General features: G+C 45.9%; 1 protein-coding gene across 1 annotated transcript in view; it reads right to left on the bottom strand.

Moving 5' to 3' along the window:
• LOC142588395 (uncharacterized) overlaps positions 1 to 24,019 on the bottom strand; it is a 71,676-nt gene that overhangs the window by 14,240 nt on the left and 33,417 nt on the right. The window contains exons 9-11 of the mRNA XM_075700043.1: positions 19,599 to 19,649; positions 18,038 to 18,114; positions 12,890 to 12,989 (exon numbers count right to left, since the gene is read on the bottom strand). Of these exons, the coding sequence (XP_075556158.1) occupies positions 12,890 to 12,989; positions 18,038 to 18,114; positions 19,599 to 19,649 (228 nt within the window). The remainder of the gene's footprint in view (positions 1 to 12,889; positions 12,990 to 18,037; positions 18,115 to 19,598; positions 19,650 to 24,019) is intronic.

The following is a 24,019-nucleotide window of genomic DNA, read 5'->3' as shown; positions in this document are numbered from 1 at the left end:
CGATCGCCAAAGATGTGCTGTCTCGACAGACGGCAAAGTTGTGCGACGGTGCCGACGGCAGCAGCGACAGTGACGAGATTGACAGTGGCTCCTTGACCCCGACCTCAATGTCCACGCAAAGTGCACTGTCATCGATCGACTCCTTAATTAATTTTATGCATGCTAAAGGATTGCCGCCAGTGTTCGCGCAGCAGCTGGAATCCATGCACACCGCGGTTGTGAAGCTGAAGCTGCCGCAAAAGCAAGTGCAGATTTCGGGCTATTTCGCCGCGCCTAACCCTTGACGTGGTCATTGGTGCTAGAAATAAAGTTTGTTTTTCACAGCCTACGTTCTACATCATCTATTCTTTAGAGCATGTAGCGAATTCGAGTTCAGAGCTGCAAAGGTATGTTCTGGGTTTTTTACTTATTTATTTATTATTATTTTTTTAATAACTGCAGTCCAGATATAGCGATCATCGGTTATAACGATCATATTTTTCGTCTTTCTCAATATCGTCATAAGTGGACTGCACTGTACAAAAATTTGTATTTCACATGGCCAACACGTGCAGCTTATTTATGCCACTTTAGAAGCGGGAATTACCATGCACAAACAGCGTGCTTAGAATTTTTACTTGGCATTTCTCCCATCCTTAATGTACGGACTGGTCTCTGAACAATAAATGCTGTTTCAATCACATGCTGCCCAAGCACGTTGTTCGCAAGATTGGGACAATGCAGGTCTATGGGGTCAGCATTCGCACCGACCCTAGACCCAGCCATGCCAGCAAACAAATGCACACAGAGGACGCACGAACATACCAAGGACATTTTTCTGTAATTTTAATCGCTACCCGGTAGTTCAACCTGTATTTTGGCCAGTGATTGTAGTTCATAGAAGCATCTTTCTTTTTTTAAGTTTCATTTCGCGATACGTTTCTGCACTTCACAGTTGCACAAGCCCATATTAATATTGATAATCCATAGGTTTTATTCTATTATGGACAAAAATAAAGGCTTCTCTATCCTGAGTAATTCTTTTAACTGTGTTTTACGTAGTGTTGGATGTGGAGGACAATCCCAATTGCTGTCCCCCAGATCTTTGGACCTTGCCGTTGGGTGCGGGAGTTGGCCGAGGTTGAGGAGGACGTCGGGATGAAAACTGGAGATTTATTTACATTATTTACAGTGGGAGTACAAGAAGTTAACCGTCTTAAAGTCATTACAGGCCAGCAGCAACTCACACGCTGCGGCCCGTGGCAAGAAGCTCGAAAGAGATGAATGAAGGAATGCTCTAAGAATCTCCCGGTCTCTGGCTTTTAAGCCCTTCGGTGTCTCGAAGTCACGTCACGTTCAGCCAATAGGCCAGCCCGCTCAGGTGACGTCATTTTCGGCCAATCGGCGAGCCGCTCAGGTGTCATTTTCGGCCAATGGTAGGCGCCCGTGCGATTGTGTCACACCCGGCACACAGGGTCGCTCCTTGGGCCCCAATGGTCCGAGTGCTTACTTCTCTCTGCGGTATTGCCATCCTGACTTGCAAGCACCGTCACAATAAGCGGAAGGGGAAGACCTTTCAGTGCTGCAAAGCAGCTTGGCTCGGGCCCTGCGTTACCTAGAACCGTGCCAGGCTCCCGTTACACTTTCGGGAAGAGTCAAGCAGTGAATAGCTCCACCTGCGGCGCACGAGGTGGGGGACGCCAACTCGTTTGCATGTGCCGCGCCTCGGGAACGGGGTAGATCTGCTTCTGCGTTCCTTACTTAGGTGTGGCGCGATTCGATGTGGTCTGGTGAACTCGAAGGAGGCTCAGGAAAAGGTCCCGTATCTAACAGTAGAAACAATATAACATATTTTGAATGTAATAAACGAGAAGAGGGTCCCGATTTTTATTAGTCATATCATGAGAAGCCAACAAACACTGACACCAAGGACAACATAGGGGAAATTACTTGTGTTTAATAAATGAAATAAAGAAACGATAAACTAATGGAAATTAAAGTGGATGAAAAAACAACTCCCACCTGCGGCAAGTTGTTTTTTCATCCACTTTAATTTCCATTAGTTTATCGTTTCTTTATTTCATTTATTAAACACAAGTAATTTCGAAACCCTATGTTGTCCTTGGTGTCAGTGTTTGTTGGCTTCTCATGATATATTTTGAATGTGACTGATTGCTGTTTACATTTAGCAAGCTTTTAGCAGATTTTGGGTGCTCGTATCACAGCTTTTCGTTTTTGGGGGTCTCGACTAGCGGCTTATTTCTAGTTGGCAACACTGGCTGTGTGCCGTGTGTTGCTCGACCATGATGAGCAAAGTGGAAAGTGGAAGCTAAAGACCATCACAATGGAACGGAAGACTGCTATCTAAAGGCCGTCTCGTCAGGTGCTAAGTCGCATGCTGCACAAACCGAAGATTATTTTGTTGTTTTATTAAAATTTCATCGCACACATGGTCATGTAGTAGTTGCGAGGGCCAGAAAGCCGTGTTATTAATTCCATGTTTACTACTGGGCACATATTGTTGTAAAGAGAAATAATGGATATAACGAAGTAATTTCAGCTCCACTTTAAACTTTGTTATACCGAAGTGTATGATACTCAAATCAGATGGGGAAATTTAGTGACATTTCAAGCATGTGCACTTCAACTTTAGTATCACTTCCAGGCTGTCAAATGGAAAGGTCTAGTGACACTTGCCAAGAATGTACTTGCCAGCGAGTATGTTCAGCGAACTCACTTTGCTGTGCTCAGGGATGGAACAGCCAACAAAGTTTTGGAGAAGCTCTGTGAGCAGTAAATTCAGTACTATGGAGCCAGTTTGCATTATCTGTTTTGGAACAGCTTGGTTAAAGGTCAACACAAATGAAATACAAGGAAATGACAAAAAGTTTTTTATTTTGACTCTGCAGAAAACTATCAAGGGGGGACGCGACTTTCGCATCTCGAAAAATGGCCAAGAAACTGAATTTTTGAAAATCACATTTTCAATTTCTATTACTCTTTTTCTATCTGATTTCGAAATATCATCACTGCAAACCACGTAGAAGTGCTCTAAAAAATTTATTTTTATCAGCCAAGGTGGCGAAAGATTTTGCGGAAATCAAGAAAGAACAGCATTTTTCAAGCCACAATATCTCCGGAACGGCGCAACCGAGCGCTGCCATCTTGGTCTCGTTGGAAAGCACATTTCTCAGTCTTCAAATCTGCTGCTTCAGCTACCTGCTCCATACAGAAACATGCACACGAAAAGCAAATGATTGAAGGTCGTGCCGGAGTCTGCAATTGGCCGTGCCCACCACGTGACTCCAGCCCGGTTTGCCATTGGTCCGGCGCTCACATTGTCTGTTCGGCTCTTTGCATCTCACGAGTCTGGAAGTCTCCACTGGCCATAATCTCGACGTGTCAAAACGAGCACTACACGACCATCGCAGCAGCGTGGCCGATCCCTGCGTTTGTGGACGTCTCAGACCCACAGCTAAGCATACCGAGCATCGGCGATGCGGACGTCGAGACTAAAATTTGCGCGCAAAATCCGGACAAGCGACTAAGCCTTTCAGCACTTGGTGTTTCGGATCAAGCACATTGCGCACACAATCCTCGGACCCACCGCTAAGCATTTCGCGCATAGGAGTCTCCAACTCGGCGATCAAGCACATCGCGCGTGGATATCTCGGACCCTCGCCTAAGCATTTTGTGCATCGGCGCCTCCGACTGCACGACTACGTACACCGAGCGTCGACTCTTTGAGCCCACATCTAGGATCTAGGCATTTCGCGCGTCGGCACCTCTAACTGCGCGGCTACGTACTTCGCGCTTCGGCACCTTGGACTACGCGACTAAGCACATCCGAATGTCGACTCCTCGAGCCCGCAGTTACTAATTTCGTGCGTCGGCACCTCGGACTGCACGACTAAGCACATCAAGTGTCGGCTCCTCGAACTCGGCGGCTAGGCATTTCACGCATCGGCACCTCGAACTCCACGACTAGGTACTTTGCGCGTCAGTACCTCGAACTGCGCGACTAAGCACATCAAGTGTCAACTCCTCGAGCCCGCGACTAGGCATTCGCGCATCGGCACCTCGAATTGCGCGGCTAGGTACTTCGCGCGTCGGCACCTCGATCTGTGTGAATCGAAGGGCAGAGACCCAAAAAGTCACCTGTAAGCAAAGACAGCAAGAACTACAATCCTGGTGCATATTGAGAGATGTGAACTGCTTCAAGAACCTTGAAAAAATTTTGGAACTGTTCTACCCTGTAGTGCTCTTTTGAACAAAGATTAAAACTACACGCAGCTCCCTGGCATGTTTTGTTACAGTGCCAGGTTTTCCACAAGTGGAACACATGTAACATATTGTAACTTGAAAACTAGTCAAGGTATCGTAATGAAACTGCACATTTCTTTATTTCAGACACTTCTGAGTGTGGCTGCCAAATTTCGTTGCTCTAGGTCAAAGAACAAAAAAGTTAGCTCTGATCCCCACCTCCCCTCTTAAGAGGGGACAGTGGCTTTAAAGACCTAAAAATCTAAAAAAAAATCAATATTTTGAAAATGGTATTTTCGAAATTTCCAAATATTATTCTATCACTTCGCCATATTTTGCGAATTCTACATCAATATTTTAGCCGTAATATAAATTTTTGGCGCCAGCGTGGGTTAAATATGAGCCAAAGTTTCCGTAAAGAAGCGCTTTTTCTACGGTGCGTGACGGCCCCCACAGTCGTTCAGTCGCACCGACCCGTATATCGTTTGAAAGAGCAGTCTCCCGTCTTCATTTTTCCGCCACCAATGGCTCCGTCCGCACATTGGCAGTGAAGAAATTCCGCGTCAAAAAGAATACCCACTGCGTGCTGTAATTGGTCGACAAAGGCACGTGACCCAGAGCTATCCACACCATTATTGCCTAGACTAGCCTCGTCTAGGCCACTCCGCGGCCACTCCGCACATGCCGGGCATGCCAACGAGGTTTCCCCCGCTGACAGCGATGCCAACCTTGACTCCGAAGTTCACTACTAAGTTCAAATTTAGGGGAAAAAAAAAGGAAGAGGAAGTCGGCGTATAACGTCGAGAAACGACACTCCACCACGCCGTTTTCCGATGACATTGATAATGCGCATCTATAGTTCGATGTTATCGGTGCATGGGCGAGTGTCGCTCGAAGCGGTGCGCGTCGGAGTCCATTGGCCCCGTCCGGTTACACTGGCTGCACCAGTGTGTCGAACCATTAGTCTAATGATAGACGCTGTTGTTCTCGCCAACGCGAGGTAACGCGCGCGCGCGCTTAAGGGGGGACGCGGCCCTTGAAAACCGAAAAATAGCGAAAAAGTCGATTTTTGAAAAACCATATTTTTGGTTTGTATGTCTCATAAACTACCTGTTCTGTAATTATCAGCACCTAATTCAATCGTAAAGTACCAAAAATAACGCTACTTTTGAGGCCACCGCGGCCCAAAAAACGCGCAAATGCCGAAATGAAGTCAAACTTCGCGGGCGCGCCATTCCCGGCCCATGCGGCCTGCCCGCGCCATCTTGGTGTCGTTTTGACCGTGGATTCTTTGTCTATATTTTGCCGCCTTGCAAAATGGCATCGTCGGCGCGGTTGAGACGCTATTGGCGTTTTCCTGCGATGTGATGCGGAGCGCTGATTGGCCGGAGCAGTGCATTCAAATCTCGCGGGCTAAGGCACGCCTGCCATTGGCTGCTGCGCGGGCAGCGGCTGCTGCTCAAATCTCGCGGGCTAAAGCGCGCCTGCCATTGGCTGCTGCGCGGGCGGCGGCGGCTGCTCCCTTTGTTGCCGCGCTCGCGTCGTTGTTGCCCCTTGCTCTGTCGGCCTCAACATGAGCTTGCGCGCTGCTCATCGCCTTGCGCTATCTTTTAGATTATTTGTTCAGCTTTTCTTTTTTCGCTAGTTCTTCGCTGCACGCGATGCCGGCAAAGCCCAAGACAGTGCAGATGTTCGGTGCACGGGAGCGCGATATGCGTCTTGTACGAGCATCGAACTTCCTATCTCTCGCAGCGAGTGCCGACTGCGTAGACGCTTTTCAGCGGCGGAACTGTGCTTTCGGCTGTCGCCAGTCGAAAATCCAACACACTGAGTGTGCCTGGAGCCGCAAGAGCTAATTAGAAGCTCCGCAGGAGCTTTCTAATAAAGAAACACATGTGTTCAACTTTAAGGCCTGTTTTCTCGGAATGGATTTTTTCGCTAGTAGTGGTGCTGGGGAAGGCGATATCTCAAGAACCGCTCTTCAGATTTGTATGCCGTTTTTTTTATTCTGTTCCTGAATGACTTTGCCAGGGGGTAACAGGCTTCTTTTTTTGAAAGCTGGTGCAGTTAATTTATAATAAGCAATTAATTTTTGATGGATGTGGTCATTACTGGCTACATCAAATTCAAAGTTGTCTTAAAAATTTTTGGAGGGGAAATTAAAGAAAAGGGCTCTTTAGCCCCCTGGGATATCTATCAAGGGATCATCACAGTGAATTTCAGCTTCCTACGATGTCCTGGCATTTCTCCAGGCTCTTCCTCAGGCATATACATGAATCACCTAGTTAGACCTCAATAACTCTGGAACTAATAAACATATCTTCATGAAACTTTGCAGTTCCTCATAGTTCAGTGGTGTGAACGTACCCTGAAAGTTTCATCTGGATATCTTAAAAAATAAGAAAGTTCGGTCTCCAGGGTAGCCTCCCCCCTTAAACTAAGTCGGACTATATTTAGCTTGCCTGCTCCTGCAGACGAGCGACGCCAGAGATCCCGATGGCGTGTTAGGCCTAGTCCCCCGAAGCGCTCCTGACAGCGGCCGTGTTTCATCGACGTTTCGGCACAATGCTACTATTCTGTAGCTGGAATTTTTGCAGAGTATTGACAGTGAAGCTCAAGGAAAGCTTTAAGGGGGTACCTGGGTCTCGAGCAACACCATTGTTAATATTGCTGCTAGAGGAATGAAATTTATAGGTAATATGTAATTTAATGTGCTCCATGCAAATATGCAATTGGTTTTTCTCTACATAATGAGAAAAATATTTTATACTATTTTTTCTGTTCCCACGTTTCGGGATGACTTGCAGAAAATGTTTTGCAGTAAGAAAGGTAAAAGTGTTGTGAACATATCCCTGAATGTTCAAGGAGTGCAGCCAGATTTGCCTCATGTTTCTACCTCTATTATATCCAAAGTTACAAAAGTTCAAAGCTGTAACTTGAAATGTGAACTTTTTCTTGTTTTGGCTTCCTCAAAATTTCAATATGATTCAAGGTGCAGAAATATAGTATTATAGACTAGCTGCACTCCCTGGGCGCCTAGCTATCAGACAAAGCAAAAATTATTCAATCGGATGATTAGGAGAGAGGCTATGCCTCCCGGAAAATTGCTGGTTACCAAAAAAAGTGTATTGAGCAAAGTGGAAAAAACTAATCACCATGTGAAAAAAGCATTTTATTCTACTGCATGCATGAAATTGCCAGAGCCAATGGCTCAAAAGGCTCCAGGGGAATAATCTGGATGGGGCTTTCCTCGCCGACTCCACCGAAGATGTTTGCTTTCTCTCTGCACTAGCAATGCGACGACAGTCCTTTTCAGTGGCCCTCCGACTACCTTTAGAGGTCTGTTCTAATTACAACTCTCTCAATATGCTTGAGCTGGCCTCATGGGTTCCAAGGTTGAAGCGCATCACTGCCTCTGCAACTGCTGCCTCAACTGCAAACAATGAAGAATTTTTGTCTTTAGGAGCAACGCTCCAAATCACAGAGTGCAGTGCCTCATTGGTATTCTGCGTCTGTCCTCGCTGGCACCGTTGTAGCAGTTTTTTTGTCAGCCAGGCGCTCAAAGACTGGACGCAGTGCATTGGTGACCACTTCTGGCAGGTTGTACCTGCTTTTTGGTGGTGGCTCATTTTTCGCCATGGCAGAGTTATACTTGCACCACCAGTTCGGACCATGCGGGCAGAAGTTGTGATTGGGCCGCTTATCCGTCGATGTAATATGATAGAACGTGGCCCACATAGCATTGTGCATTTTGTCAACGTCTCCAGCAAAAGACTTGATCGCCCATCCATAATAGCCGGAGATCTTTGTGATTGGGTCTCCAGTCAGCCGTCCTTTGCCACTAAGCGCTGTCCAGGTTCATCAAACTTGTGCTTTTGCACAAGGTTACGAAGTGCCGTGCCCCTGCGCTTCTGTACATGATTTGTGCAGTCTTCTTTTCTTTAACTGCAATAAAGCCATAAACTTTGGCTTCTTCGATGGCATTAAAGGACCTGCTGTCCCCATCACAGAGCATGGCGGTATACCTGAGGCCATGTAGTGAGAGTGAATGTTGAAACAGTACCTTCGCTGCCTCAACTTCCATTTGGCCTGCCTTGCAGCTTGTGTTTTTTTGGCAAGAATGTTTTGCCTTCCATTCAGTGTAACCTGGGCTGTCTGGTTTTGGTCCACACTCGCAGCCTAGGCAGAAATCGGAGAGGACCACATAATCAAGCACATACCCCGAGAACAGCTCAACTACAGTGGCCACCCCAATGCAAGATGTGTGGCCTCTGGTGTGCCATGTGCCGTCAAAACAAACAGCAATGTTGCCCGGGTTTCCAAAACTTAGCTGTCTGTAAAGCTATTTTACGGCAGCGGCACACTTTTCCAAGTTCACTGTGCATGCTCTGGTTGCTGCTGGGTTCAGCTTGCTTTTCAAATAATGCTGGTATGTCTTGTGATGCATACGTCTGTGGGACACTCCTATTGCGGAAAAAATATCATTTAGGGCACTCTGCCCGTTTCCCGTGCTCTGCACAGCGCGCTCCGCAAGAAGATGGGTTGCAGTTCGCCAATCCTGCAATTCGTCGCGAGCTCCACTGCCAACAAAGTTCCCCACAATTGCTGCACAACACTTTCAGTTTCACGGCTATGCTGTACTCACGCGTGTCCCTTTCAATAGTCAGTGCTCCACCGCACACTCGGCAAACAGCAACTTCCAACAAGACGTTCACGGAGTCCATGTCTACAATCGTATATGTCGTGGGAGAACTCTCGGCACTGCACTCAATCGCGAGGCACTTCGCTTTTCGTTCTGTCGCCGAAACCGACGCGAGTTCAGAAATTCTCTGCTGGGCTCGCTGCTCCCGGACGGCACAATCTGCACTCGTCAAAAACGTTGAATCAAGCCTTGTGCTTTGGGGCCGCACGGCTCCGTCGTCCTGTGGGGCTGCTATCGCAACTGCCGGGGCAGTGGCCGGGGCAACGTCCATGGCGTCCGCGTTGTTTTCCAGCGCGCCTGCCGTCTATGTAGAACTCTCTGCTGAGGCCATTATCGCAACTGTCGGGGCAACATCCAAGGCATCCGCGCCGGCTGCCAGCACGTCTTCCATCGATGTCGAACTCTCTGCCGAGGCCGTTATTGCAACGGTCGGGGCAACATCCAAGGCGTCCACGCCGGCTGCCGGCACGCATTTTGTCCATGTCGAGCTCTCTTCTGCTGTTTCGACGCTCGCTATCGTCTCCATCGACGGCAGCGGTACAACTCTTCTCTTCGCGGCACATTTTCGTCGTTTTTTGCCGAAGTGGTACATGGTGCGGAACTTTCGATAGTCGTTAGGCATAGTACTCGCCTGTGTTCGATGACAGTCTATGACAAGATGGCGACAACCTTGTTTGTGCCAGGCGCCCGAGGCGCCATCGAAACTGCTAACAGCCAATGACAAGCCACCGTTTTGTCACATGTCGGCTGCAGACCAATCAGACAGCAAGATTTCGTACTTCTTTCTTGTTCGACAGCCCTGCGCAGCGTAGATTTGAATGCTCGCGCTTGGTGGGAAAGAAAGCCCGAAGAATGCACTTTCGAAGGAGACCAACATGGCTGGGCTCCGGTGAATGGTTGCGAAGTTACGAACGGCGCCAAATTGGCTACCTTCGGGCGTTTCTCACGCATCAAACTGGCGCGGTCGCATAATAAAGCTTACTCTTTAGCAAAACTATGTGTTTTTAAGCGCTAATTTTTTGTGAGCAGGTGCAGAATGATGTGCAGAACGCGATCATAGCAAAATTGAAAAATAGACTTTTTCGTAATTTTTTTCGTCTTCAAGACCCGTGTTCCCCCTTAAGCATTAGCACCAACTCCTGCTACTGACCGAAAATCAGAACTACTAGATCACGTTGACGACACTGCTGAAAGCTTTCAGCAGGTGCTCAGGAGGCATCCCTGTAGTGACAGTAGCCAGACTACGTTTCTGGAGGCTACTAAAGCAATAGCACTTGTATATATTCAAATATTTTGTGGTGTTCTGTTATAAAAATAAGCTCATTTTGTTTTTTCAAGTTTTCTCAGAATCTCATTTTTGGTGTTTTTAAAGCTTGCCATTTAAAACTTTTTAAAACATAGAACCATAATTTTAATTGTGGCATGTAGCTACATGTGTGTACTACACAATGCTAGGAGCAGATTCTTTAATTCGCTTTTGTAAATGATAAAATCTGGCTACTAATTGGACCACATAATTGTCATGTCTGGAGATCGAACTTCAAATTGCTGTAAAATTGGTAATACCTGCAATATATAAAAAAGTAACCCTACAGTTGTGTTGCTTACACTTTGCAGTATCCAGCCACATGTCTTTATAAACATTCGGGCTGATACTCTCCTTACAGTTGTTCAGATAAACAATAGGCAATTAATTTTAACTACCGTACTTACTCGCATAATGATTGCACTCTTTTGTAAAAAAAAATTGACACAAATTCAGGGGTGCGATCATTACGCGAGTTAAGTTTCCCGCGAAAAGAAAACAACAATTTTTTTTCGTCCCGCGTTTGCTGCAGGATGCGGGTGCGGGACACCAAAACAAAAATGGCGGCCGGCGGAGCAAGCCGAACGCGCCGAACGCAATTTTTTTTTTCTTCTCGTGAGTACATTACACGCATTGAAACAGTTTCTTCCGTATCAGTAATGAATAATATCGTTAATATCGACAAGTTCGCGGCAATAACGTAGCCATGTCCACTTTGAGGGGGCAGAAACAGATGGGCGCGCTTAGCTGCCAGTGACATAGAAACACATGGCGGGCATGCTGTGGAAACTACGGCATCTGTCTTCACTACTATCCTAATACCGCACACATGCGCTAAGGGTGGGTGATTATCTTAGCTGTGTTACAAGCGTCGGCGTATGAATAGGGTACACTTCTAATGCATCAGTGTAAACGTGGCCACTGTCGTTGCCTATTGCAATTTATTGCATGCCCACGAGTGCAGATGAGAAGAATCGAAAGGCGCCTTTTTTTGTTGTTTTTGACCACCATTATAAAGCCTACACATAATAAAGGCAAGTTTGGTTGTACCTCTTTTTGTCATGGAAGTGCGGAAAGTGATGAAAGTAATGAAATGAGGCATCTACTTTAAAATGTTTGGTGCGTGCAGACCACTTGGTTTGTCTTGAAGAGTCGTTCGCGTAGCATTCGACAGATGGTAAGTGCGATCATTATTAGCTAGACTTGGCACACGACATATCGCTGTGGCAAGTTCGGGGTGCGATCATTACATGGGAAATAAAAAAAAATAGAATTTTGACGACGAAATTCAGGGGTGCGATCATTACGAGAGTACCATCATTATGCGAGTAAATACGGTATATCTGGAACGTCTCAGTCAATTTAAAACATAATTATATTTTTGAAATCAGCATGAAAAGCTCTCGGTGACAATTTTCATTAAATTTAGTAAGAAAATAAACAAAGTTTTCAAACCTCTCTTCCCCCCTGAATCAGTCGAAATTGACGGAGTCGATGTGGAGTGCGTCCGCTCGCTCTGGCATGCCACTAGCATCCCAGCTTGAGTATTACACTTCGCTTCTTTAAGATCTGGCGACACGCTGTTCTTGGATTGTCATAGTCAGTGTGTGCCAGATATGATCAACTTTCCACCATATTTATTTACAAGCTCCTCAGCTGTCCGGAAGTACAGTTGTGACACATGCATCAAATAATGTAAATAAGCCTTCATCTTAGATTTCAGTTTGTTTATAAATGAAAAAGAGATTCAGTATTTGATTCTTTTTTTTTATGCAAAGCATATTACTAGAGCTCAACCCAGCTCCTCAGGTGCGGCGGTGTCGCCTTCAAGGCTGACCACGTGACACCGTGACGTCACGACAGAGGAGAAACGGGGCTCCAACTCGCGGCGTCGCTCGCGGCGTCGCGGCGGTATACAAGCAGCTGCGCTTGTTTCTAGGTGGCTTTGGCTCAACTCTTGCAAGATGGGCTGGGTGGGAATCGAACCAGGGTCTCCGGAGTGTGAGACGGAGATGCTACCACTGAGCCACGAGTACGATGCTTCAAAGCGGTACAAAAGCGCCTCTAGTAAATGCGGTGTTGCCTTAGAAACGAGCTGTTTCTAAGGCTCAGGCGTGCGTCGCTTGCTCAGGCGCACATTTCGTTGCCACGCCGAACGCTGCGTTGCTCGACGCTCACCGCGTCCAATGCGGGGCGCGTAGTCGCAGCGCCGTAGCCCATTGTCTTACACCCCTTGGCGGGTCGACGGGAACGCTGTCGCGTTCCACTCTTGAAGGCGAAGCAGAGTAACGCATGAGTTGTTTCTTCGTCTAGCCGAACCAAATATAGCCAAGCAACAGCAGTTCACCAGGCTAAACAGTGGTTCAACAATTAAAATAAAGGCTAGTATGCTTCGCATCCTGGGCTTAACCTTAGCTAAGCCACAGCCATTTTTATTTCAAGGTCATTTTTCTTTAACATTGATATTTGATTCTATCAAGAAATTTTGCGATTTGAACACCCCTAGAAAACCCCTATTTTGCACTGCTTTACATGATGCATGTCCACTGAGCTGTGTAATGTGCCACGGTGAAGTTTAAATAACTGAGGTTGGCAAAATAATTGACTAAACAACAGCATGTTTCGCAAGAAGAGCATACCTTGGTCAATGCCGAAACTCTTGGCAAATCCCTGTGCCCACGCCAAAGAACAGAGATGAGCTCGGGCTGGTCTGTTACATTCCACAGAAGGCAGAGACCCCTACAAAATAGACAATAAAATGTGATACACTCTTGTCATTTCCTATGCACCGATAGAAATATGAAGCAAGGAACACAAAAGCATTCTTCCATAAAATTCCTGCTTTTTGACCACAGTTGTGATAACAGTATGTGTAAATAATGACATGCAAGTTATGAAAGATTCCATTGATAGTTGCGCTTCCATGGAGTACTCCAGCCTCATCTGAACGTTCATACGGAAGGGTGTGGAGGCCAGTGTTTCATTCGGGGGTGAAGCCACTGAGAAAGCTCTGCAGTGCTTTATGGAGGACAAAATTCTTAGTTTTGGTGCAGAAAAATTGGAATATGGGCAGGCTAATAGGGAAAACGAGACGTCTTTGAAGGATCAAATTACTGTATTTGCCAGATTTGAAGTAGCATTTCCCCTTCCAAATTTTTGTCAGTGCAACTTATACAATGGTGTGAGATATATGCACAAAAACGTTCACACTGGCGCGACCAATATGAGCGTTTCTTCTATGAGCACGCCAAGCCACAGAGGCAATGCTAGCAACGTGCCTATATCTCCTAAATGTTATTTGGAGGTCAATTATGATGACCCAGCAATGCTGCTAAGAGAAGTGGCTGAGCTTTCCGAAATAGTACAGTCAAACTTCGACATAACGAACCTCAATTTAACGAAATTTGCAAAGTAACAAACTATGTTTATTTCCCGATTTTAGTTCCATTGAAAACCATGTATTTTATTTTGCCATTTAACTAAGTAATTCGTGATACGGTTTCAATTTAATTAAGTTTTTGTCTATTTCAAGCATGTACTTCAAGCTTGTATGGCTCGAAGTACAAGTTTGCCGTGGCACCATCTGCCAGAAGAGGCCTGTTTCCCATGCTTGAAAATGCTGCTTGACATTTCGCGAGAATCTGAGGCCAGTCTTCGTTCAGCCACTTATCCATTGCTTTGGCATCGGCAGACTTACTTTAAGACAGCCTTTCCTACAAAGTTCTAGCGATTCTTAAAGCACTGCAGCCATTCCATACTATTGCTGCAATCTTTCGCATCAAGAATGAATGCAGTCATTTGCTTTTTGCTGCAACATTGGCCAGGAAACTTGCGCCAGTCTGGAACATAATGCCAGCCTCCCATGTTAGAAAACAAGGTGCAAGCAACATCAATACAGTCGACTCCCGTTAATACGAAGTTCACGGGGACCGCAAAAAACTTCGAATTAAACGTTCCAATTAAGCACAAAACACAAAAAACAGCACTTTATTTGTGGCGAAATCGAGTATTTTCTCTAAGAAAAATAGTCGGTCATCTTGCTTTGCTTCTTCTTGCCGAATCGCGCTGCTGAAAGCAAGTTCTGCAGGCTGTAGATGTGGTGGAACGCTTCTTCCGCGTTGCCTTCAGCGGCAAAGAAACGCTCCGCAAGAGCAAGGCCCGCAGCTACATTGGCAGCCTTAGGTTGCGGCTCGCCTTCAACGTCATCGTCGCTTTCCTGGGTCACTTCCTGGGGCCGAATAATCTCTACAATTTCGCTATCCGTCAGCGCACCGCACGTTTCGACCGCCTTGTCTACGGCGACGTAATCTTCAAAATTGACGTCCCCGAGAGCATCACCAAAATCAGTGCCGTCAAGCTCGCTTGTTGACGCTTCCTCTGCTGAAATTTCAGAGGCATCCTCCGAAGAAGCTGCCACAAAACCGCAAGCCCTGAAGCAGTTTGCGATTGTTTCTTGCTTCACACGATCCCATGCTCGCGCCAACATGTGGATGGCACTAAGCAGGCTCACCTCGTACTTTGTGGAGCTATCCATACACAAAATCATGCGCCCGAGGAGGTGCCGCCTGTACAGGACTTTAACATTCTTGATGAGGCCTTGGTCCATTGGCTGCAAAACAGCCGTTGTGTTTGTAGGCAAAAATGCGAGGCGTATTGCACTCAAGGCTGGCACATTCACGTGAGCACTGCAGTGATCGACAAGGAACAACACCTTGTGGTTCGAAGCAGCAAACTTGCGGTCCAATTTGCTTATCCAGCTCTTGAAGATTTCGGCCGTCATCCACGCTTTTTTGTTCGCCTCATAGTCCACAGGCAGCGTCTTCACGCGTTTAAAACATCTTGACTTCGCGGCTTTCCCGATCACAAGTAACCGACATCGTTCCGTGCCAGTCATGTTTGCCGCGATCAGCATCGACACTCTCTCCTTGCTGCGTTTGCCCCCAGCACAGTCGTCGTCTTTGCATGTCAGGGTCTTCTCTGGTAGAAGCCGATAGAAGAGTGCAGTCTCATCTGCATTGTAGATGTCTTCCGGTCAGTATTCGGCGAGATATTCACGCAGCTTTCCGTCCTTCCACGTGGCACGTTTCCTGGTTAACGGACGCCTTTTCACCACACACGCTCTTGAAAACCAGGTCATGGCAATCTTTAAAGCGCGTCAGCCATCCATCTGACGAAACGAAGTCATCGATCCCCAACATTGCTGCAAGCGTTCGGGCTTTCATCGCAACGATGTCTCCGCTGAGAGGAAGTTTGTTGCTCCTGGCCTCCCTAATCCAAACCAGCAGAGCCTTCTCCAACTCTAGGTAAGCGCCGGTGCGCATTCGCTTCCGAGAAGTCTTGAACTTGTCGTTCTCAAATGCATCCATTATTGTGCGCTTGTTCTTGATGTAGTTTGAGAGCGTGTTCGGCTTGATCCCGTACTGCCGCGCTATGTCTTGTTTGGCGGCACCTCCCTTCTCAACTTCCTTCAAAACCTCGACTTTCGTTGCCAGGTCGAGCGTGCGATAAGAGCCACGGTTTGCCATGGCTATAAACTGCGCGACTAGGTACAGTCAATTACGAATCATTCGTGGAACAACCTAGCCTACGAGCTTCCCGCACAAAGGCGCTCGACCAACACGCCTCGACATACGCTGCGCACGCTGCAAGACTAATCTCGCACAATCTCGCCACTGCCAGTATGCAGCGCTGCGTGCACCTATGGCACCCGCGTGGCCTCCGCGATCAGCTCCGGCCATGCGCGGCAGCCGCACGTGGCTTCCGGCGGGAGCCGCTTCGCCTCCCACCGGAGTTGATCGCGGAGGCCACGGCAGCCATAGCAATGAATAATCGCGCCGCTCCAAGAAGGATGGCGTTGCGGGCGGCTGCGGTGGCGATGACACCAACGCGGAGCACAGAACTGTTGCAACACTTGAAAAATTGCACATTCTACCAAAGAATGACGGTTACCTCGAGGATCCCGGCTGAAAATTAACTTCCAATTAAACAATATTACTGGATGAGGACTTCGAATTATCGAGCGATTTCTTCTATAGGATTACATGCAAAACTGACGGGACCAGCACTTCACTTCTAATTAACCGAAAATTCCAATTAAGCGGCTTCGAATTATCGGGAGTCGACTGTAGTTGATAAGCTTTGTCACGCCGTCTATCATATAAAAAACCGACCTAAAATTTGCTTAACCAACTTCCGAGTACCATAAATGGCACAAAGAGCCTACGGATATTTCAGGTTTATAAATTATCTCGGGCACAGCGCTCAATTTAATGCAACCTAAAGAAATTCGCTTTTTTTTTCTTAAGATAAGTGCCTTGGTCCTTTAAATAAGTCACTAAGGAAGTTAACCCTGCAATAAAAAACGTGACCCGAAGGAGGGCTTATTAAAAGAAAAATGCACCAAAAAATTTACTGTATTTACTCGCATAATGCTCGCACCCCCCACATTGGCTATCAAAAATTGGAAAATTTTTTCCCCCGCATAATCATCGCACCCCCAAAATTACTGCCGCGAGCCGTCTGCTTGTCTTAGCGATCGCCATCTATTGACTGCGGCCACAACTAACTGCCATGGTTGGGCGCGCGTGCTGCTAGGCGGCGGTACTGTGCTATCATCCGCTGCCACCGCCGCTACCGCTCATCCACTCACCACCGCTACGCCATTTTGCGAAGGTGTCTCCAGCTCTCCGGTGTCTCGTAGGCCTCGTTTGCCTTGTTCGCATGTTGCACCGTGCTCTTTGTGCCCCTTCGCCATGGGACGCTACGCAAGCTACACAGCTGCTTTTAAGCTAAAAGCTATTGAGTATGCGTTGGAACATGGCAACCGCGCCGCCAGCAGACACTTCGGCGTCAACGAGTTTTGCGTCCGGTATTGGAGACGGCAGCACGACGAACTCAAGACGACTGGTAAGACGCGCCGGGCCTTCCGTGGACCGAAGACTGGGAAATTTCCTGCCGTCAAATCCTCTTTACTGGAATATATCAAGGCTCGACGAGTGGATGGGTGTGCCGTGTCGATTGATTTGATACGGAACCAGGCGCTCGTAATCGCAAGAAAGGAGGGCAAGAAACCATCGATTCCAGTGTCGACACGGACTCTGATGAAGAGTACAACTGCCTGCAGGACGTACGCAACGCGAGTAGTGACGGGGAGGTTGCGCGCGACAAATAAAGTGCTTTAGCAGCTTGAGCTTACGTTCACCCTGTACTTTCATAACGAAGGTAAGTTACGCTTGAAAGTAATGTTTTCCTTATATTTACGATTGCGGACCTGACAATCCTGATCTTGCACCCATTCATCTTTGCATTTAACACTCCGAAACATTTGCTTGAAAATTTTCCCCGCATAATTATCGCACCCCCAAACTTCACGTTGATTTTCAGGGAAAAAAAGTGAGAGGATTACGCGAGTAAATACGGTAATTCTGGGGTTTTACCTGCCAAAACCACGATCTGATTACGAGGCACGCCTTAGGGGAGGCTCCGTACTAATTTTGACTTTCTGAGGTTCTATAAAGAGCACCCAACGCACGGGACATGGGTGCTTTTGCATTTCGCCCCCCATGAATGTAGCCGCCACGAGAAATGCGATCCTCAAGCAGTTAAGCTCACTCCTCATATAATAATAACTGATTATAGCGATTACGCTTCAGTTACTTAGAATATTGTTGCAAGTGTATTGCACTGTTCAATGAATTCATCCACAAAGTTTAGATCTGTCTATTTAGCAGTCAGAAGACAACCAACTTAGCACATCCTTCAGAACATCAAAGATATCACCAACTTACTTTGAAGAGCCAGCTGTGATGTACATCTTGTCCTCAAACATGACATTATCCACAATATGATCGACTCGAACTGGCTCCTGTACATAAAAGGACACAGGCAAATCAAGCACTTCAATCAACCATTGACAGAATAGATACAACAAGCAATAAAATTACAATATTTTAATTCTGCGGTTGTGCGTGCTAAAACCACGATATGATTATGAGGCACATCATAGTGGGGGGGGGGGGGGGGGGGGGGGGCTCGGAATTAATTTTGACTACCCAGGGTTCTTTAACATGCACTCAATGCTCTGTACACAGGCGTCTTTTCTTTTCTTTTTTTTTTTGCATTTTGCCCCCATTGAAATGCGGCCACCGCGTCAAGGGTTTGATCCCGTGCCCTCAGAAGATTGCCAAAGCGACTATGCCATAACAGTGGGTATCAAGCAATAACACTCAATAAGAATACCACACAAAGCCAATAGACAATGAAGCAAGGAAAGTAAAGAGGAAATTAACTACTCTTAACAGAACACATGCAGCATAGATTATTCGTTAGCACCGCGTTTGAGGGTACTAATATTCCTGCTTGTGACAATATTGTAGTAGATTATTTTCCAACTGAAATACAATTGTGGCAAGACGTGCATCGCTACACAGCATGCAATTTCTCAAATTTTTGAAGTGCCAATCTAAGGCATGCTTATAGCCAACATTAGCAGCCAGCTGAAGCTGTCAGCAACTACAGTGATAAACAATATCTTACAACTAAGTAAAAGTAAGGCTGCAAAGGCTAAGCAGCATTTGACGGTAATAGTAGTAGTAGTAGTAGTAGTAGTAGTAGTAGTAGTAGTAGTAGTAGTAGTAGTAGTAGTAGTAGTAAACAATAGAATTAAAGAATAAAGAAACTCCGACCAAAATTTATTTTAAAAACGCATTTAAGCACTGTTAAGCCTCACACAATCTCCCCTTAAACATCAGGCTTTTAAAATCAATCTTGGTTGGAGTTTATTCTTTCAGTTCTTCCAAACCAGGCAGATCTTTGTCGAATGTTCACCTTTGATTCAAGAAACGATAAGTTTGTGGCAGCTCTTCTAGCAGGCAAATGTGGTCGTACAGAAAAAAAAGATTTCATTTCTTTAGTAGAAAAGTTCAGTTTTACACCACCTTACTCGTCATGCAGGAGGTATGGAAGACACAAGTGCTATTTTTGTGCAGATGTGATTTCTTTTAACATTAAAATTAATTAAATTGTGGAGTTCTTTGTGCCAAAACCACAATCTGTTTATGAGGCATGACGTAGTGAAGCACGACGGAAATTTGGACCCCCTGGGGTTCCTTAATGTGCAGCTAAATCTCAGCGCACAAGTGTTTTTGTATATTTCACCCCCATGGAAATGCGCCCACCGTGGCCGGGATTCCATCCCACGACCTCGTGCTGACCAGCCAAACACCATAGGATTTCTCTCTCTTTTTTTTTTTCTTTTTTAGCGAACTTAAAATGACTATTTTCTAATTGGACATATGACAAGGAACATGGGTGCATCGTTAAGGACTAAGAAATGGACCTCTCACTTACACTGAACATAGAAGTCAAGTCTGATCTGGTAATGATTTTTCTGGCAGAAACCTGCAAAAGACAAAAATATGTTTCAGAGAGCGGCAATACTTTGCACACGAGCACATTGTCATGTGGCATTTTTAAAATTTCAGTTTTTTTTTTTTTTTTTGAAGCCAAGGTCTTCTTTGGAGACTTCAGATCAATTTGTGGGACCTGGGCTGCCACTTTCTGACCACTTTCATCAAAATAGGAAATTGGGGTCCTTCTAGTGCACCTAGGACAACGTAAAAGGCAGCAGAAATGCAGCTTCAAACGAAAAAGACGCTCCAAGTTAGCACAGAGCCATGCAAGTAGTAGTAATGTGTAATTAGTGCAAAAAGGCCAAGTAAACCCAGATGCACTCATTCACACCTTAACTGTAAATGTGGCTTTACTCAATTAAGAAGTCCAGTGTAATAATGTGAGCCGAACCCAAAGGTATCGCAGTTTAAACAAACCAAGCAGTACATTAATGATCCCAAGAAGACCTTGCCTTTCTTCGACTTGCTCACCGAAACAGTCAATTGTACGTTTTCAAATTTATTCATTTCAAACACCTCAAAAATTCCAAATACTACAATTCAAGCAATAAATATTGGGTATCATAACATTCACTTGAACATTTGAAAATATTGAACATTCGGACAAGCCCAAGACCACAGAGTAAGATAGCAGCACCGACTCCGCTCATCTGTAAGGGACAGATCATGAAACGCCGGTTGCCAGTTCACAGTGCGCTCGCCAGACAGCGCTACGCATGGGAGAAAAATTTGTGTGTGTGTGTGGGGGGGGGTCTGCTACACTCAACCGATGGAGTGGGTGCATGGCTGCGCTAAAGTCTGGTCTCCCTGCGGTTCCTAATGCAACAGCACAAGGCAGGGGGAATGGTGATGTTCCCTCACATCCTCGCACATTCATTCTGCCGACTGCTCGGCACATGCCCTGACGCCAGTAGCGGTCATGGGCATGTATTGTGGTTTGCGGATAGACGTAAGCAGACGAAGCACGTCTTCATTTCAGTTACTTTACTCGTATTATACCTTACAGGCCTCACTGCTGGGCCTTTATTAAGGGAGATTACATGGAAGTGTGCTAGGCAAAGGAATAAAAAACACACACAGACAATAACCTGGAACATGGGGGGGGGGGGGGGGGGTACAATGGCAAGTCTGTGCACTCTTAAGCTTTAAGGGCAAGGGTGCTTTTTATTGCTGCTTTATCTATGCGCCATTCAAGTAGACAGATGCTTCACTTGCTTCTTGCGACAATTTTTGTGTTGCAATTTTGACTTGCACTCTAAGACATAGTGCTGTTGTCATTTCGTGCTGTGGAACTGCCTGCGCAGCTTTCTTCAGCAAAATCATTGTTGCAAGGCATATTCAAATATTTAAGCGATTCTTTTCGCTGAACAGATCTCTGCTGCTACAACCTCTCCTGTAATCCCTGAGAGCTGTTTCAGGGGCTTGCCAATTCATGGCCGAGATAAAGCAAAACTATTCTAATCTGCTTTTATTCCAAAACTGCTATTGGCTATCCGTGATAGGTCAAAACGGCTCAGGCCAATGACTAGGGCTAATGGCAGACTTTCCATTTTCCATTGTTCATTGTCCATATTTAGGAAAAGCAACCAGCTAAAACTATAGAAACTATGTCTTCTTTATTTTCCATGGTAGACGAAAGTTAAAGATGACACGTGCAGTTGCGCGAAATGATAGCTTTTAATAACTGAAGGGTCAATGAATGAACGTATGTCTTGAAATAGTGTGCTGAACAGCAACACCACGTAGACGAACGTACGCAAACTAGACGGATGTGGGCGAAAGCAGCAGTGATTTCCACTGCAGTGGCAAAACAAATGTGAACATCTTGTACATGCGTGGAAAAGATTTTCCGCCCGCTTGTCGTTTCGCAAGTGTAATAGTAGCCTTATTCCATCTTCTGCCGCTCTTACTCGTTTCATCTCTTGCAAGGCCCTGCTGACCTCATCACTGGTTATAGAAGGAGTTTCTGTATCCTGTTCATTACTGTTTCCAATGGAGGTATCTCGACTCCTCTGGGTACTGTACAGGTCAGTTAGAATTCTTCCGCTTCTTTTACTATAGCTTCGAGATTGCTGATGATATTACCCTGCTTATCTTTCAGTGCATACATCCTGGTTTGTCCTATGCCAAGTTTCTTTCTCACTGATTTCAATGTGTGTCCATTTTTTACTGTTTCTTCAGTCTTTCTCACGTTAATGTTTCGAATATCACTTATTTTCGCCTTGATCAGTTTTGACAGTTCTGTTAATTCTATCTTATATTTTGAGTTGGACGCTTTCATTCTGCTAAATTTTCTGCTGCACTTAATGGGTTAAAATTTTGACAGCTTGCTGTGGGATCCGTACAGTGCAACATGCAATGCATAATTCAAGCTTGAAAATTTGGTGTCATGGCCTCCTTTTAACTGGGGCTGTTCTATTGGGCTGGACTGTAATACAGCAGAACCTTGTTGATGCAATCTTCTTACACAGCATTTCCCCGCACTAACATACATGATCAGGAACACAAAAAATGACTCAATACAGCTATACTTGCTTTGGTGGTTCATACAGACCCCGAAAACCCTATTTTTCGGCACCAGCGTTCAGTATATTGCCACACAACGATCCTACGATAAGTCTTCTAGCTGCCAGACCCCATGGAAAAAGGAAAAAGCACGAGGCATGCATAATCGAGAACAGTAGCAGCCCATGCAGCAGCTTCCCTGAAATACTCGCCCGCTTGTCTCACATGAAAATGTCAGCACACACTGTTTTCTATTCCGGTACCAGCAAATCTCATCCCGCATTGCTGCATTCACAGCTATGATTGTCCGTCTATTTCACTGCACTTGCTTGGGGCGCAGTGCCGTTGGAGGCTTACTGCACACTTAATATGCGATAACCCAAACGTGTCGCTGTTCCTTTCTGCAGGATGCTCGATCTGAGCATCATGTTTTGCTCTGGCATGTCAGGCATCTTACTTACACGTTGCCCACCAGCTCAATTTCATTTCCATTTCCCATCGTTGTCTTAAGACACTGCACAATAGAAAAACAACAATGTGCATTTCGGGTTCAACTGTGTTGATCATGGCCGTCACGTTTTCGACATCACATGCACAGGTCAGTTTAAAAATCAAGCGACACACCATACGGTGTCTGAAATTTTGGTCACCGTTCTGCATTGGATCTTGGGAGTAAGTGGCATAGTAGCATAATCTGCATAACCGAGGGCGTCCAAAAAATCACTCAGCGATTGCTCTTTCCTCCATAGCTTTTTTTTTTATGCTATTATGTCTGCTTCATGTAAAGCCTGTGGTCCTCTGACGTTATTAACCTTTAAAGTGACTCTGAAACAATTTTTTATGATTTTTCTACAAATGTACCGAGTCGTTAGAGTAGGCCCTTCTGATAATAAATTGATGCATCTAAGTGCTCCGCATAAAGCGTGTAATTTATTATAAGGTTTTTAAATATTTACATCGCTGCCAAATGCAGCACACTGCTCGGCGAAATTTTCAGCCAGCCCTACCCATATGACATAAATCCCCCCATATGACGTTATGTGGGCGAGCTATCTGATTGGCTGCCCAGAGCGTGTCATCGTTAATGTTTCCACCTTTATGGTGAACAAATGATGTTCGTAATAGTTGAAATGTTAGTTAATTTGTTTCTATAAAAAGAAAGCAACAGAAAGAATGCACAAGAACAATTTCTCAATACACTTAAGCACTTCCGGTAAGCAAGCCTCGTCTGCCTGTTACAACATGCTCCATTTTTGACAAGAGCTCCGCGGTCAGAGTCGGTCTCGGTCCTTTCGCGAGCACTATGATTCGACTTTGTTGCGTTGTGGACTGCAAACGTAGCGACTGGCAATATGTCAAGCTGCGACATCGTGTCCCTCTGCACGGCAGCAGACGAGCGGACTGGCTGCAACGCATCGGACCGCCGCTAGGATTTGCACATTTGCGGCTGTCACTATACACCGGAAGATTACTAACGCGATAGCGTTTCGCAAGTCCGGTATTGGGGTAAATGCAACCGCAAGGGGACAGGGCCTGGCCGCGTCCCCTTGCATGTTTTTCACGGAATGAGCAGAAGTGCAAATGTGAATGGTCTGCACGGTGCAGTCACCTGGTGGCACAAAGCTCAGCCACACACAGTAGCAGTAACAAAATGTATTCTTCTTTGCTGCTGGTGTAAATTTTTCGCAGGAGTGTAATCGTTAACACATTGTTTTTGTAAATGTTTAAAATGTTTTACACTTGGTTAGAGCAATATTAGCTCTTTGTTTGGCTGGTTAAGCTCTGCGCTAATGAGTGGCTGGACCGTGGAGACCAATCAGGCAACTCACGTACGTCTATGCTAAAGTTCCTTCA

The sequence above is a fragment of the Dermacentor variabilis genome, chromosome 1, assembly GCF_050947875.1.
Source record: "Dermacentor variabilis isolate Ectoservices chromosome 1, ASM5094787v1, whole genome shotgun sequence".
NCBI lineage: Eukaryota > Metazoa > Arthropoda > Arachnida > Ixodida > Ixodidae > Dermacentor > Dermacentor variabilis.
Note: the sequence above shows the minus strand (reverse complement) of the source record. Positions and strands in the feature narration are given on the sequence as shown.